A 16,591-nucleotide genomic window follows, 5' to 3' on the forward strand; every position below is an offset into this window, starting at 1 on the left:
TTATTTTGACTACTAATTTATTAATTTTAATTAAATCTATAATTTATTTTGATTGAAAAAAATTAATTTTATTTATAACATATTTATTTTGTACTTTAAAATTGATATAGTTTTATTCATTATTTAATTTTGTCTTTAATTTATATTTTAAAATTCGTATAATTCTATTCATTACATTACATAATTATAAATATAGCATATTACTGATTTATCTCCTATATTTTCACTTAACTAAAAATTTGAAGAATGTAAAGTTATTATCTATATTTTAATTGGATGATTTATTTATTTGCAATATTTTTTTAACTTTGCATGTTCAACTATTGTTGTGACCATTTAAATAAAGGTTAAAAAAGTTTTTGATCCCTATAAATATTGCAGTTTTATTTTTAGTCCCTCCTGAGTTTTGGCAACAGTTTTAGCTGGTTTTGGCAACGGTTTTTTTTGTAAAAATCGTTGCCTAAAGGCAGGGAGGGACTAAAAATGAAAACTGCAATATTTATAGGGACCAAAAACTTATTTAACTCTTCAAATAAAACACATTGTTTATTTATTATATATTTTTATTGTGAGATATTGGATCGAACTCTAGTATGGTCGAAGGGTAGTTTCTTGGTTCGACAGGATTAAGCGTGAAGTCGAAGGTTGTTCACATGCTTGTGTCGAAGATGCTAGGGTTGTTAGCATGTTAAATTAGGTTTAGTGTTTAACCCTAATTTGTTAAGTTAGCTTGTTTATTAAGTTGGCTTGTGTAATGGGCCTTGTGGAAAAAGCCCATTAGTTAGTATGTTAGGTTTTATTAAAAATAGCATACTAGTCTCTCATCATTGAAAAGCTGCAAATCCTAATTTAGGGTGAGAGAGGTTATTTGTTATTCTTGTAAACTTGTAATCTTGTTTTAAGAGAAAGTAAAAGAATAGCAGTTATAACCAATTCTTCCTTGTTCTTTATTCTCTTGTGTTCTTCTTATCTTCCCTAATTCCCTATTATATTTTGTTCTTGACATCGTTTTTCACAACAAATTGGTGCGGTGAGCGTGGAAAAGATGCCTTCAACAAAGTATGATATTGAAAAGTTCACCAGAGTGAATGATTTCGGTCGGTGGCGCTTGAAGATGAAAGCCCTACTGGTTCAGCAGGGTTGTTTGAAAGCGTTGAAGGGTGCGGCGGCTATGGACGCTGCGTTAAGCAAAAGAGAGAAGACATTGCCAAGTTGCAAGTTTTTCCACTGTATGCAGTTGAGAAAGCTGCATGAAGAAAGTTAGTTTGTTCTCTTGATGCTGTAGAGTTAGATCCAAGGTGGAGATTTGTGAGATATTGGATCGAACTCTAGTATGGTCGAAGGGTAGCTTCTTGGTTCGACAGGATTAAGCGTGAAGTCGAAGGTTGTTCACATGCTTGTGTCGAAGATGCTAGGGTTGTTAGCATGTTAAATTAGGTTTAGTGTTTAACCCTAATTTGTTAAGTTAGCTTGTTTATTAAGTTGACTTGTGTAATGGACCTTGTGGAAAAAGCCCATTAGTTAGTATGTTAGGTTTTATTATAAATAGCATACTAGTCTTTCATCATTGAAAAGCTGCAAATCCTAATTTAGGGTGAGAGAGGTTATTTGTTATTCTTGTAAACTTGTAATCTTGTTTTAAGAGAAAGTAAAAGAATAGCAATTATAACCAATTCTTGTGTTCTTCTTATCTTCCCTAATTCCCTATTATATTTTGTTCTTGACATCGTTTTTCACAATATTTATTGATTAAAAATATTGAAAATAAGCTTATTATTTATATTTTAATTTATTGATTTATTTACTTTAACATATAGGTAACAGCTTTACATTCTTCAACATTTTTAACTAAGTGAAAATATAGGTGATAAATCAATTCTTGGGAATTTTGAGTTAATGTTGGGTTTGAGGGTTAGCTTCCATAAAAGTAATATTTATGGCATTAATGTGGGTGATTGGTATCTTGATGCGGCGTCTTTCTTTCTCTCTTGCAAAGTTGATATGCTCCCGTTTAAATTTCTTGGTGTTAGAGTGGGCGATATTCCGAGGAAGCTATCTATGTGTAAGGATTTGATTTCGCTTTTGAAGAGGAGGTTAGCCGTTTGGAAGGGAGTGCATCTTAATATAGTGGGTCAGGTGTGCTTGACTAACTCCGTGTTAAACGTCATTCCCATTTATTATCTATCTTTCTACAAAGCGCCTTCAAAGATTCTTAATGAGATTCGAGCTATTCGAAGTAGTTTTCTTTGGAACGGGAGTGAAATCAAAAGGTCCATCCATTGGGTGTGTTGGGATACCGTTTGTAAAGCTCGCGAAGAATATGGTTTAGGATGTTAAGAATGTGAGGTGATGAACGCCGCGTTACTTAGTAAATGGAAGTGAAGGATTTTAGCGGATGAAGAGGTTGTTTGGCGTGGAATCCTTACTTCTAGATATGACAACATGAAGAGGAAGGTTCTCATTGGCAATATTTTCGTTGTTGAGAAAAGTGACTCAATATGGCGGAGGGTCATTCTTTTATCTGATAATTATGTTTTTTTGATGAATCATAATTTTATAGGGGCTATGGTGTGCAATCTTGGGAATGGCTTAGACGTTCCTTTTTGGTACAACTGTTGGGCCAGTAACCAGCTGCTGCTGGTGTTTACTGAGCTTTTCGCCATTTTGCACGACGATTCTACTTCGATTGCAGCTGCTGGTCCGTACTCTGCTAATGGTTGGGAATGGGACGCAGTCGTGCTCTTCCATGACAGCAACCTCGGTTCTAGTTTTCTGTGGCAAGAGCTCTGCGACTTTATACAACATGTGGTTCCAAGGGACAATGATAAGGACGGTTTGGTATGGAGCATCAATTCGAAAGGAGTTTTTACCGTTAAGTCTTGCTACAATAGGTTCAAAGCTAAGCTTTCTGGACCACCCCTCAATCAAATTATTGTTAAATCTTCTTCTCATCTTTGGAAGGTAAAAGCTCCGTCTAAAACTCTTTTTTTTGGTTGGAGGATTATTCACAATAGATTAGCTACAAAGTACCATTTGCATAAGAGGGGCATTTTGGATAGCAGTTATTTACTCTGTGTGTTTTGTTCGATGGATGAAGAATGTTTATCGCATCTTTTAGGGGGTTGTGTTGTTGTGGTGGGTATTTGGAAAAAGGTTTTTGAGTGGATTGGTCCAATTGAAGACATATCCTTGGAAGAGTTTGAGGGGTTCCCTTTTGTCTTTGAGAAGGTGAAGATTTTAGCCAAAAGATCAATTGTCGCGGTCACTTGGTTAGTAACGGTGTGGTGTATTTGGATTAGGCATAATGCGATCATTTTTAAGAATGAGTTGTTTAGCTTTACCGAATGTATGTCAAAAATTGTTTTTAATTCATGGAAGTGGCTATATTCTAATTATAAACTAGTGGATAATTATAACTTTCATGTTTGGAATATTCTACCTCTCATTTACTTTGAGTAGTAGAAATTTTCCTTTATACTCCTTTTTTAATCTCATTGTCTATTAAAAAAAATCAATAATATATTATATTTATTATTATGCAATGATTAAAAACATATGAATTCTAAAATTTAAAATGAAGATAAAATTAAATAGTTTATACAACTATATTGATTCTAAAGTATAAAATAAAATAAATATGCTACCTAAAAAAAGTATAAAATAAATATATTTTAAATAAAATTTATGTTTTCCAATCAAAATAGATTATAGATCAAATTAAAATCATTAAATTATGAGTCAAAATAATAGTGAGAATAGAAAAATATTGTGATAATATTTAAATAACAAGCATAATATTTTCTAAAAGATTCTCCTATCATGATGATATTCTAATAATTATAGCAAATAGAAAATATTTTTGGAAAAATTCTCTTTTTTGTTATTTTCAAATATGGAGCATAAATACACAAAAATTCCATAACTTGTTCTTAAAATATAATTAATATATTTTAAATATGAATTAAATCTAACGATTGATATGATAGTTTTTTTAAAATAAATATCAGTTTTTTCCGAATACGCTACGATCTGGTGCATTTGGATTAGGCATAACGCGGTCATTTTCAGAAATGAGGCGTATAGCTTCACCGAGTGCATGACGGGAGTAGTTTATTTATCTTGGACTTGGCTTCAATCTTATTATGTTCTTTCGGATAAATGTAATTTTCATGTATGGAATATCCTTCCTCTCAATTGTTTTGAGAAGTATGAGTTTTCCGCCTTGTTGTTGACGGTTGGAGTATCCATCATAATTTAAAAAAAAAAACTGAATAGGTCAATCTTAATCTAATCACAAAATAATCTCTACCGTTCGATTTTAAATTAATAATCAAGTTAAGTTTAATCTGAATAGATCAATCTTAATCTAATCAGAAAATAAAATTTTTCATTTTAAATATTTTTAAAATTTAACAAATATATAGAATGATTAAAATAATTTTTAATAACAAACTAGTCAAACAAATTCTTCATTCAAGACTCTTAAATAATTTTTTATTAAAGATCTTATTAGAAGATATTATTTTTAATACTTATAATCTTATTTAAAAGAGAGAGTTTATATTCTAAATTTATTAAATAATTAATTTATTATAAAGATTAAATACACTGATCATGTAATGAATTTAAAAGTATATTTTATTTATAAATAAGATTTTTTTTTGGCTTTATACCACCGGTTTAGTCCGGTTCGGGGCGAGTTCTGGCATCAAGTGGATCCATTCCCCTCTCAATCGCAGTTGCGGGGATCAAACCGTGGTTCTCCCTACCAAGTTCAGCGCCAATCACCACTGGATCAACTAACGATTGGTTTATTTATAAATAAGATCAGAAGAAATATAATTTTATTCTAAAAATATATAGAATACTCAAAAATAAGATTAGATGAAGTATAATTTTATTAAAAAAATATATAGAATACTTAAAATAAGTTGTAATGAAAATATATTGAATATCCTTTCCATTTAAGGCCCTTAAATATTTTTAATGAAAACGAAAAATATTATTAGAATATATTAATTTTCTTACCTTAATTTTACACATCAAATTTTTTTGACTTAAAACGAAAAATATTTTTTTTGATGTGTCTTTCACCCTTAATCACGGCGTCACTCTTTGTTTAATTATATAAAACTTTGCACCATCATCAACAAAACTTTGTACAATCAGAGAAAAAAATTCTCTGTGAATTGACATGCAGTTATTTCAGAAACACATAAAAGCACAATTTTTGATGAATTTCATATTAGTAGCATCTTCATTTTGTGGCTTTTATGTCATTGTATCAGTCCTAATATTAGGTACTTCAAATCCAAACCTATTACTACATTTGCAACATTTTTCATCACAAGATGTATCAAAAACCGCAACTGCAACAGCAACCACGAACACAACTCTTGATCATATAGTATTTGGAATTGCCTCAAGCAATAGTTCATGGACAAAGCGAAAAGACTATGTCAAACTATGGTGGAAAGCCAACAATACAATGAAGGGCTATGTTTTCATGGACAGTCTACCTAAGAATAATGATGACCCTTCTTTTCCTCTTTTACGTGTCTCTCAAGAGACGTCCCGGTTTCAATACACCTGCAGCGATGGACATCGATCAGCAATACGGCTCGCGCGCATAGTTGTGGAGACGGTAGCCTTGAATCATACAGGTGTTAAGTGGTATGTGTTTGGAGACGACGACACTGTTTTCATCCCGGAGAATTTGGTGAAAACTTTGTCTAAATATGATCACGAGCTTTGGTATTATATTGGCGCGAATTCGGAGATTTATGAGCAGAACCGTTTGTTTGGTTTTGGAATGGCTTTTGGTGGTGCTGGTTTTGCTATTAGTTCCTCTCTGGCTAAAGTTTTTGTTAGGGTTTTTGATTCTTGCATGGAAAGGTATCATCATCTCTATGGAAGTGATGGCAGGGTTTACTCTTGTTTAGCTGAACTTGGCGTTGGATTGACACATGAACCAGGTTTTCATCAGGTAACAAATTGGTTATTTAAATTATGGTCAGTGCCGTCTTTGAGGGCGGACTACAGTTAAATTGTACTTAAATAACGTCTGTTAAAATTTTGTTACATAGGGCCTCTGATATTTTTTCATGGTTAATCTAACCTACAAGGGCTCAAAAAACTTGAGACGGCTTTGGTTTCAAATGGTGAAAATTATGACTAATTTGTATTATTTTTTTGATTATGAAATGTTATAGGTTGATTTAACTGGAAACATGTTTGGCCTATTAGCTGCACATCCAGTGACTCCTTTAGTATCACTCCATCACATTGATTACACAGATCCAATCTTTCCAAACATGACAAGAACACACGCTCTCCAACATTTATTCAAAGCAGTAAACGTTGATTCTCAGAGAATTCTGCAACAAACAATTTGCTATAACAAAATGTTTTCATGGACGGTTTCAGTATCATGGGGTTATGCTGTTCAAATATTCACTGACCATATGCTTTTACCAGAAGCTGTCAATGTGCAAGAAACATTCAAACAATGGAAAAACGGAGATGTGTTGGCAAAAACTTATATGTTCAACACAAAACCATTTGACTCTAATCCTTGTGAAAGACCCACCATTTTTTATCTAGATAGCATTTCTTCGGGTATAAACGGTATCATAACCAGTTATTATAAGAGATTTGTAGATGATTGCCAGAAGGAACAACGGGGTTCGCTGAACAAACTAGAAGTTATCAAAGTCGTCTCGAATAAGCTAGACCTTAACATCAAACAGGTAACTAAGAATTGTTATTGTTTATCAATTTTAAGTTTTTGGAAGCACCGCGTAGTTTAATCATTGTTTAACTCTGGCAAAACAAATATGATTTTATTTTTTCATGGTTTAACTGTGACAGATATTATACGAGACCATTTTTAATCATAATTTAACTGTGTAAAATTTTGGAACCTGTGCAGCAATGAAGCACGGACACGATACGAGTATCGGATACGATACGTATCCGATACGGCGATACGTTACTAATTGAATAATACAAGATACGATACGTTTAAGATACGCATATAAAGATTAAAATAAAATATTTAGTTAAATTATAGTCTAACAAAACCACTCTCATAATAGAACTTTCAATACATAACTATATTACTAAAAAATATTAAATCTAAGATATTGGTATAGTATCAATGTTGGAAAATGTTAGTCATATAAATAGTCACTAATAATAGTCACTAATGATCAATATTATTGGCATTGAAAACTTAGCATAGTTATTATTAATAGTTATTGCCTATTACTTTTATCTTAACGTGCAACTATTGCCTAATATGCCTAATAGGAAGTCCCAACTAATGATGAATAATGATGAATTTAATTAAATAAGATATTAAAAATTGATTTAAAAAATTATTGGAATATAAATATTAGGAAAGAATTAAATAGGGAAATAAATAATGACTATTAAAAAATAAAAAAATAAACGAAGAGTCATTAAAAAAATAAAATTTGCAAAAAAAATTGAAGATCACGTATCGGGACGTATCGGAAGCGTATCGCAGCCGTATCGGATTTTTTTTTATTTTTTTATTTTTTTAAAAAATTCCGATACTCCTTCGATACGTATCGGAGCGTATCGGCGTATCGGAGCGTATCGGATACGATACGACAGGGGTTTTGAAGTATCGGTGCTTCATAGCTGTGCAGTAGTCCGTTTGGCACGTCCTAAAATGCGATCATGTCTTCAAGGTTTTTTGGAAAATGGTTTAACGCTTGAAATAATCTTATGTAAATTTTTGTTTTCATTTCAGTTGCAGGCTCCAAGAAGACAATGTTGTGATATATTGCCATCCAGTGCTGGTGACAAACTGGATATTGCAGTTAGAGAATGCAAAGATGATGAGTTGATTTATATGCACTGAAGTGTTGCCTATGATGTGACCAAGTATTGTTTCTTTTAGTACATTTCATAGTTTATTAAGAGTTTATATTTAGTTGATATTTTTTAAATCAGCGACACGACAAGTAATAGCAATAGATAAATTGGTATAGCTTTTAGCTCTCTTGGAATGAGATAAAGGAATTTGATCACAAAGAAACTAGAAATAGATTCATCTTTTCCATAGTATATTTACGCATATGAAACTAATAAAATAGAAGAAACAAAATAAAAAACAGTGCTGGTGATGAAGATGAAGTGTTTTTTATAGCAAAATAATATGTTAAAAAGTTTTAGAATGAAAGTCCCATTTTAGTACATAAAAAATTACAAGATGTATTTTTTAAAACAAATAAATAAATAAATAAATATATATATATATATATATATATATATATATATATATATATATATATATATATATATATATATATATATATATATATATATATATATTGTGCGTTAGGTACATTATGTATTCATAAGCCGTTAGGTACTGAAAATAGCAATTTGTTGATTACATTGTGCGTTTAGTTTCCAAATGATAGGAATGAAGGCAAAAACAAATGTAATCAATGATGACAATAATGTGGAAAGGAAATTTCTTAAGGTATTTTATCCATTATTAGTACGCCACGTGAAAATACAATAATACTTTTATATTTCAGAGGTACATTTTGATACTCCAAACGCATACTATCAAAGGCTGATTTTGAGTTAAGCCATAAGATTCTGTCTATTTTTATTCTGGAGATGCATCTTCGTCAATCTCATTGAGATGTATTTGAGTAGCCTACTGAAGCAGATGCAGAAAACTAGAAAGTCAACAAAATGAAATTACCATTGACAACTTAAAATTAGCATTACATAAATGATGTTAACATGAATCAAACATTACATTTTAATATGCAGGTGGACGTTGCAACATCTTCATAATATCTTCGACTGATCTCGAAATCGTCGCATCCACCTCGATCGGAACTTTTGTTTCTAAACGGGAGATATTATTCCACATAGTCCTTAAATTTGCACCCGTCTTCAGCTCATAGTTGTTGAACTCAATCTTCTCTTTGTTGTCAATCGATGGCGAACAGTACTCGATATTCATAATTTTTTTATTGTTGTCGTATGGTAGGAGATTCTACGGTATGTATTCATTGATGTTAAATTCAATTGAGGTTTTTGCACCACTAAAGTAGACATTTGCAACATGCCAATTGATGTTCATTCTGGTGTAATATGATTTGGTATGAAACAATGACACAAGTGCCCTATATTTATAGTAGTTGTAGATAAATATGGACCTCTGAAATTCTATCTTATACTAGGGGATGTTCCGGAAATGCATCTTCGGAACCACCCTTTTTTGTTATATTGGAGATGTATTTTCGGAGCCACTTAGAACAGAATGAAATTTTATTTCAGAACAGAAACATAATTTGTAATAAAAATAATATTTTGGCAAACTTCAAAATGTATTTATTAGACATCATTAATATCAATATAAGATTATACATAATACATTCATGAAGAAAAACTAAAATGAACCAAAAGATTTGTCACCGGCTAAATCTAAAAATATGGGTGGTACCCCCTTTGACTTTTGTTTATCTGATTCTCTTTCAATTTCGCTCAATTTGGTGAACTTTTGTGTCCTTTCAACAAAATGGTCTAGCCAAGTATCGGCTTTTGTTGTTGAATGAGTTGTCTACTCTGATGATGTAAGTGATATAGGGCATCCCAGTTTCAAATAAACTTGAACAAAATGCCGCGGATTTGAAATCCACCCAACTCGTATAATATGATCATTGAGATTTTGAGGTAGGGTAGTACGTGGTGGAAAAATATTTTTGAGATGATCAATACTCACTCTATCATACGCATTTGCTATGAGATTACTCATTTCAGGGAAGCACGTCCATTTATCCTCCGATGTTGGCCCACTAATGCAAGGAACAAGAGAGTCATTAATTGTATCAAAATTTTCTTTTTTTCCCTTATAGTCGTGCGCATGATTCTTTATGGTCCCTCAAGTCTTGGATAAGTTGATGGAGGAAAAGTGTATGATCCTCTTCTCCTTTACAAAGTGAACGTACTTGATCAGACGGATCGTCAAGGCCTGCTCGGAACTGGATCTTTGAGAAGTGAAGGGGGGGTGTACCTGCAAGATACTCCGATGCTAAAGTAAGAATACGAGCTATCAGAGTGCAAGTACGAGCTAAAGGTTAGAAGAGAATGAATACTTGACCCTCTAGTGAAAGAGGGTATTTATAGCCCCCAGCGCCGGGCCATGATCACGCTACTGGGCTGGATTTCCAGACCCAACTAAGAGACTGCCAGGTTTCCTAGGCGGAAATATCGGAGATGCGTGAGTGCTCTCCGTCCTGGTCAACCATTCTGAAGTTTAAGGGAGACGCGGTCTTTTAGGGACCACGTGGATTCCGCATTATTCGTGGGGTTGAATGTGAAGGAACCCTACGAGGAGAAGGGTCCTCGACAGAGAAGGTGCTCGCGGGGAGCGCGCTTTGACATACTCGGGTTCAAGTGAGGAGGAAGGTCCTCGTCAGGTGGGGTGCTCGCGGGGAGCACTCATGCCGAGCACCAAGTAGCTTACTCTAGTGCCGTTGGGTCCTCGAGTAGCCGTGCACTGTTTGCTCCTTATGGGCTCAGGGATGGTTTGGACCTCCAAGGTTAAGTGGGCCGAAAGTAGATTGGGCCGAATCTTGGCCCAGTTCAAAACACCAAGCAAAGCAGAAACAACTCGAAAACCACAATTACAAACACCATCAAAATTGACGATTCGTTCAATGTATTTGTGCATAAAACTAGCATCTTCTCAATGAATGGAATTTTTGGTGGAGACGATGAATGAGGTGGATTGCTAATGCAAGTTCCTTTGAAAACACTTTTTTGAGATTTTGAAGTTGGTGAATTCGAGAAAAAAATTGTCAACATGTTCAAAATATGAAGGAGGCCCCATTGTTGAATTGTCACATGGTGTAGGTTTGACCTTCTTAAGAGCACCTTTTATTTTTACCAGTTGAGAGAGTGGTTTTAAGTCTGTGGTTTTTGGATAAGCAATCTTCCTCAATCGATCTTTGATGTGGAGTTTCATATTGTCATCAATTTTCAAAAATCTCTCTTGTACCACTTCCCATTTGGTTAAGATAGAGATATTTTATTTTTCATCTTTCATGACATCATCATCACACCTGAGCCTTTTCTAGTGAGTTTAAAGTTCATCCATTTGTTGCGGACTATCAAGTTTCAAATTCTTAGATATAAAACAGGCACATGGGAGATCATAGGTTTTCACAATTGTGAAACCACACTTTGAGCTATTGGAACCTACATTATCAGCTCATTTGGCTTCGTGAAAAATATAATTCAGACCTGCTCGAAATATCTTGTCGACCAAATGAGAATAAAGTTTATTGTCTTTCAATATGTGTTTCAACACTCTGATGCTACGACCAAATGACGTTTATATCTCATAAAACTGGTTTACAACATCCATATAATTAAAACAATACTCATGTCATGCCATAAAAGAGAACGTTAAACCAAAATTATTCAGATTATCATGTTAACACAGAGGAAATATCTTTAACATTTGAATAATGAAACAACCAAAGTCATAGACTTAAAACACCAACATAAGCAAAATACCCAATGAAAAGAGTTTAACAAGTAACTCTAAATAACGTCCCCAGTGTTACACGACCAGAGCATGACACGGACCCAACCGACTCTAACGAATTACTTGACGAGCTAATCCTCACCAAGTACAAAAGCTACTCCTCAATCTGAAAAATAACAACAGTAAGGGTGAGTCTCATTCACATTTAACCAATGTTATAAGATATAGATAATAAAATATCAATCACATACTATTCACCCAATTACAGTTACGATCAGATTCACAACCACACAATTATTCACAACCAATACACAATCACACATATTATAACATTGGACAATCTTCCATTCATGTTATAATAACACAAGTAGCCTAATGCAATGCAACTATATGCATGTGGTACCAAATCTGGGATAACCCATCTCACCGATCCACCATCGTCAAGGATACGACGACACCCACTCACTAATTCCACACAATGGGAATTAGCTACCACTGATCCACCATCGTCAAGGATCAGCCACATAATGAATATGAAATGCATGTATCAACCATAACATGCTCATCATCAACATTAACCAACCAAATGTCATAATCATCAACCAATACAATAATCAATAGCCACACACAGTTATGCTATTTCTCAACCATAATAAAATACATATTTTACATCAACAATATATGTATATCAAACACCAATTACAACCACAACATCATAACAGGTAAAATATTCATTAATGTGCCTGTACGCATAACCACCACAACCAAATAAAATTGAGTGTTTTAAAATAATTTCAAGTCACGATTCAAAACACTATTTTATTATGTAAATCATTTTATTAGCTTCACTATGCTCGAAACGGCACAAAAATTTGATTTACGGTTTAAAAGTTAGGAGTTTTTAAAGTTAAATAGAATTTAGAAAAAGTACGTGGAACCCGGTTCCTCCCTACGTGGGAACTGGTTCCTGAAATCCTTCAGAAACACCTCTCTGGTTTTTAGTACCAGGAACCGGGTTGCACCTACATGGGAACCGGTTCCTACTGAACAGAAATCCTTCGCTTCTGATTTTTACTACGGGAACCCGGTTCCTCCCAACTGGGAACCGATTCCTAACGCTGCTGTAGCAGGAAAAACCCCATTTTTCCAACACCGTAGAAACCCGAATCCACACCAATTCGCATCCAAATGTATTATAACACCAAAACAGCAACCACAAACATAAATTAACACATTTGTAACACATTTCAACCATCCAATTCACACCATACATGATCAATACCACGTTATTAACCAATTCTCCCAAAACCTAACATTTCTACAACCTAAGCATAACTAAATTGACATAAACAACATGTTCAATTCCATCCTACTACCTATAATCCCATAATAGAAGATAAATGGAAGAGTCCCCCCTTACCTGAAGGTTGATTCTTCGCTCTTCCTCTTTTCGCACTTCTCCGCTTCTCTGTTCTTTCACGTTCAGACTTCTCTTCTCTTGGTTATATTCCTCTTTTCTCACAATCCCTTATTTTGTGAAAAATAAAATAAAACTATTCTAATTAGTAATAGGGCCTACCAACACACCCCCTCTTTACTAATCACAACTTAAGCCCATTTGCTTAATTCTCACAATTCTCAATAATTCCAAATAGTTCCTATAATTCAATTAAATTAGTTTAAATTAAATTACGAAAATACGGAGTGTTACAACTCTCTCCCACTAGAAGAGTTTTCGTCCTCGAAAACATACCTTAGGCAAATAGTTCTAGGTAGGAATCCTTCATCTGGCTTTCCAGTTCCCAAGTCACATTTCCACCTGCTAGTCCTCCCCAAGCTACTCTGACCAGTGCTATCTCTTTGCCACGCAATTGCTTCAGCTTCCGATCTTCAATTCTCATAGGCAAAGCTTCAATTGTCAGATTATCCCTTACCTGCACATCATCTACCTGGATCACATGAGTTGGATCCGCAATGAATTTCCTCAACTGTGATACGTGGAATACATCGTGCAAATTTGCAAGCGTTGGTGGCAACACAATACGGTAAGCCACCTCTCCAACCCTCTCTGTAATCTGATACGGACCAATGAAACGCGGAGTCAACTTCCTTGATTTCAGTGCTCTACCAACACCAGTCGTAGGAGTCACCCTCAAGAACACATGATATCCTTCTTGAAATTCAAGTGTCCTTCGTCTTTTATCATGGTAGCTTTTCTGGCGACTCTGAGAAGCCTTCATCTTCTCCTGAATCAATTTAATCTTCTCTGTAGTCTCTTGTACAATTTCTGGTCCAATCACCGTACTCTCACCAGATTCATACCAACACAAAGGTGTTCTACATCTCCTACCATACAAAGCTTCAAATGGAGCCATACCAATGCTCGAATGAAAAGTATTGTTGTAGGTGAATTCAATCAACGGCAAGTAACTATCCCATGCACCACCTTTTTCCAATACACAGACACGTAACAAATCTTCCAATGATTGAATTATCCTTTCGGTTTGACAATCAGTCTGCGGATGATAAGCAGAACTCAACCTCAATTTAGTACCCAAAGCCTTTTGCAAACCTTCCCAGAATCGAGATGTAAACCTTGGATCTCTATCTGACACGATACTCGAAGGGATACCATGCAGATGTACTATCTTCTCAATATACAATTGAGCTAACCTCTCCATCGGGCAATCCATTCTCATCGGCATAAAGTGAGCAGACTTCGTCAACCTGTCCATAATAACCCAAATAGCTTCAATATTCTTCGCCGTCCTCGGAAACCCAGAAACAAAATCCATAGATATACTATCCCACTTCCATTCAGGAATAAATAACGGTTGCATAGCTCCATACGGCTTCTGATGCTCAATCTTCGACTTCTGGCAAGTTAAACAAGCATAAACAAATTCAGCTATTTCTTTTTTCATTCCAGACCAACAAAACAGCTTCTTCAAGTCATGATACAACTTTGTAGCACCAGGATGAATACTCAATCCACTACGATGTCCTTCCTCAAGAATACTTCTTCTCAATTCGGCAACATCAGGAACACAAACACGGTCTCCAAACCTCATTATACCATTCTCGTCGATTCTGAATTCACCTCCCTTACCTTGGTTAATCAGAGTCAACTTATCAACCAACTCTACATCAGTCTTCTGACCCTCTCGAATTTCCCCCAGAATACCACTAGTCAGCTTCAGCATACCCAATTTAACACTGTTAGGAGTGTCTTCGCATACTAAACTCAAATCTCTGAATTGTTCAATTAAGTCCAATTCCCTCACCATCAACATAGACATATGCAACGACTTCGTACTCAAAGCATCGGCAACAACGTTTGCTTTACCCGGATGGTAATTCAGTCCAAAATCATAATCCTTGAGAAATTCTAACCATCTTTTTTGTCTCATATTTAGCTCTTTTTTATCAAAGAGATACTTCAGACTCTTGTGATCACTAAATACTTCAAACCTTGAACCATACAAATAATGCCTCCACAGTTTCAACACAAATACTACTGCTGCCAACTCTAAGTCGTGAGTCGGGTAATTCTTCTCATGCACTTTGAGTTGTCTCGACGCATAAGCGACTACCTGTTGATTCTGCATTAGTACACCTCCTAATCCCATCAATGAAGCATCACAATAAACAACAAAAGATTCCGCCGGATTCGGAAAAATCAAGATCGGCGCACTAGTCAACCTCTTCTTTAACTCTTGGAATCCTTCTTCACATTTCGAATCCCAGATAAACGCTTGACCCTTCCTAGTCAACTTAGTTAACGGCAACGCTAACTTTGAAAAACCTTTAATGAACTTCCTATAGTAACCCGCAAGACCAAGGAAACTACGGATTTCGGAAACTGACTTCGGAGCTTCCCATTGAGACACTACTTCTACTTTCGTTGGGTCAACGGCAATACCATCTTTAGAAATTACATGCCCAAGAAAGCTTACTTCACTTAGCCAGAACTCACACTTTGACAGTTTCGCATAAAGTTTCTTCTCTTTCAGGAATTCTAATACCACTCTAAGATGATTCGCATGCTCTTCTTCATTCTTATAATATATTAAAATATTATCTATGAACACCACTACGAACTGGTCGAGATAGGGATGGAAGATCCTATTCATATATTCCATAAAAACACCAGGTGCATTAGTAACTCCAAATGGCATCACAGTATATTCGAAATGACCATACCTTGTTCTAAATGTCGTCTTCTGAATATCGTCTGTCTTCACCCGAATCTGATGATATCCCGACCTCAGATCAATCTTACTGAACACGCACGCCCCAACTAATTGATCCATTAAATCATCAATCCTCGGCAACGGATACCGATTCTTGATAGTAACTTTATTCAGCTGTCTATAATCCACATATAGCCTCATTGAGCCTTTTTCTTCTTTACTAGTAACACCGGTGCACCCCACGGTGAAACACTAGGACGAATAAATTCCTTCTCAAGTAACTCTTCGAATTGACTCTTCAATTCAGCCAATTCAGATGCCGACATATGATAAGGTGCCATCGACACAAGACTAGTTCCCGGAATTAACTCAATAGTAAATTCCACTTCTCTCTCAGGTGGCAACTCTCTAACATCTTCTGGAAAGACTTCGGGAAAGTCGCATACTACCGGTAATTCACCACTCACCACTTTCTCCTTCACTGCCATAGATGCAATCAACATAAATACGGCAGCCCCGTCCTTAACTGCTTCATCTACCTGCCTAGCAGTCATCGCCAAACCTTCCATACTCACATCTTCAAGAAAAATAACCGTCTTCGAGAAACAATTGATATGAACCCGATTGAATTACAACCAGTTCATTCCCAGAATAACATCGAGTTGTTCCAACGAAAGGCACACTAAATCCATTCCAAAATCTCTACCAAAAATATCAATTGGACAGTTCAAAAACAAACGAAGTAGTCACTGAACCCGACGCAGGAGTGTCAATAACCATACTTCCATTTATATCAGATATTTCTAAATTCAACCTTTTAGCACAGTCCATAGAAATAAAAGAATGTGTC

The 16,591-nt window shown here is 34.9% G+C and overlaps 1 protein-coding gene across 1 annotated transcript; it reads left to right on the forward strand.

Annotated features, from left to right (window-relative positions):
* The first annotated feature begins 2,442 nt into the window (after positions 1–2,442).
* On the forward strand, positions 2,443–7,891 carry LOC131632357 (uncharacterized). The gene is made up of 4 exons (XM_058903111.1): positions 2,443–3,346; positions 5,301–5,986; positions 6,213–6,749; positions 7,787–7,891. The coding sequence occupies exons 1-4, from the start codon at positions 2,443–2,445 to the stop codon at positions 7,889–7,891; spliced, it is 2,232 nt and encodes a 743-aa protein (XP_058759094.1).
* The last annotated feature ends 8,700 nt before the right edge of the window (positions 7,892–16,591 follow it).

Source organism: Vicia villosa, unplaced genomic scaffold (genome assembly GCF_029867415.1).
Source record: "Vicia villosa cultivar HV-30 ecotype Madison, WI unplaced genomic scaffold, Vvil1.0 ctg.000938F_1_1, whole genome shotgun sequence".
Taxonomy (NCBI): Eukaryota; Viridiplantae; Streptophyta; class Magnoliopsida; order Fabales; family Fabaceae; genus Vicia; species Vicia villosa.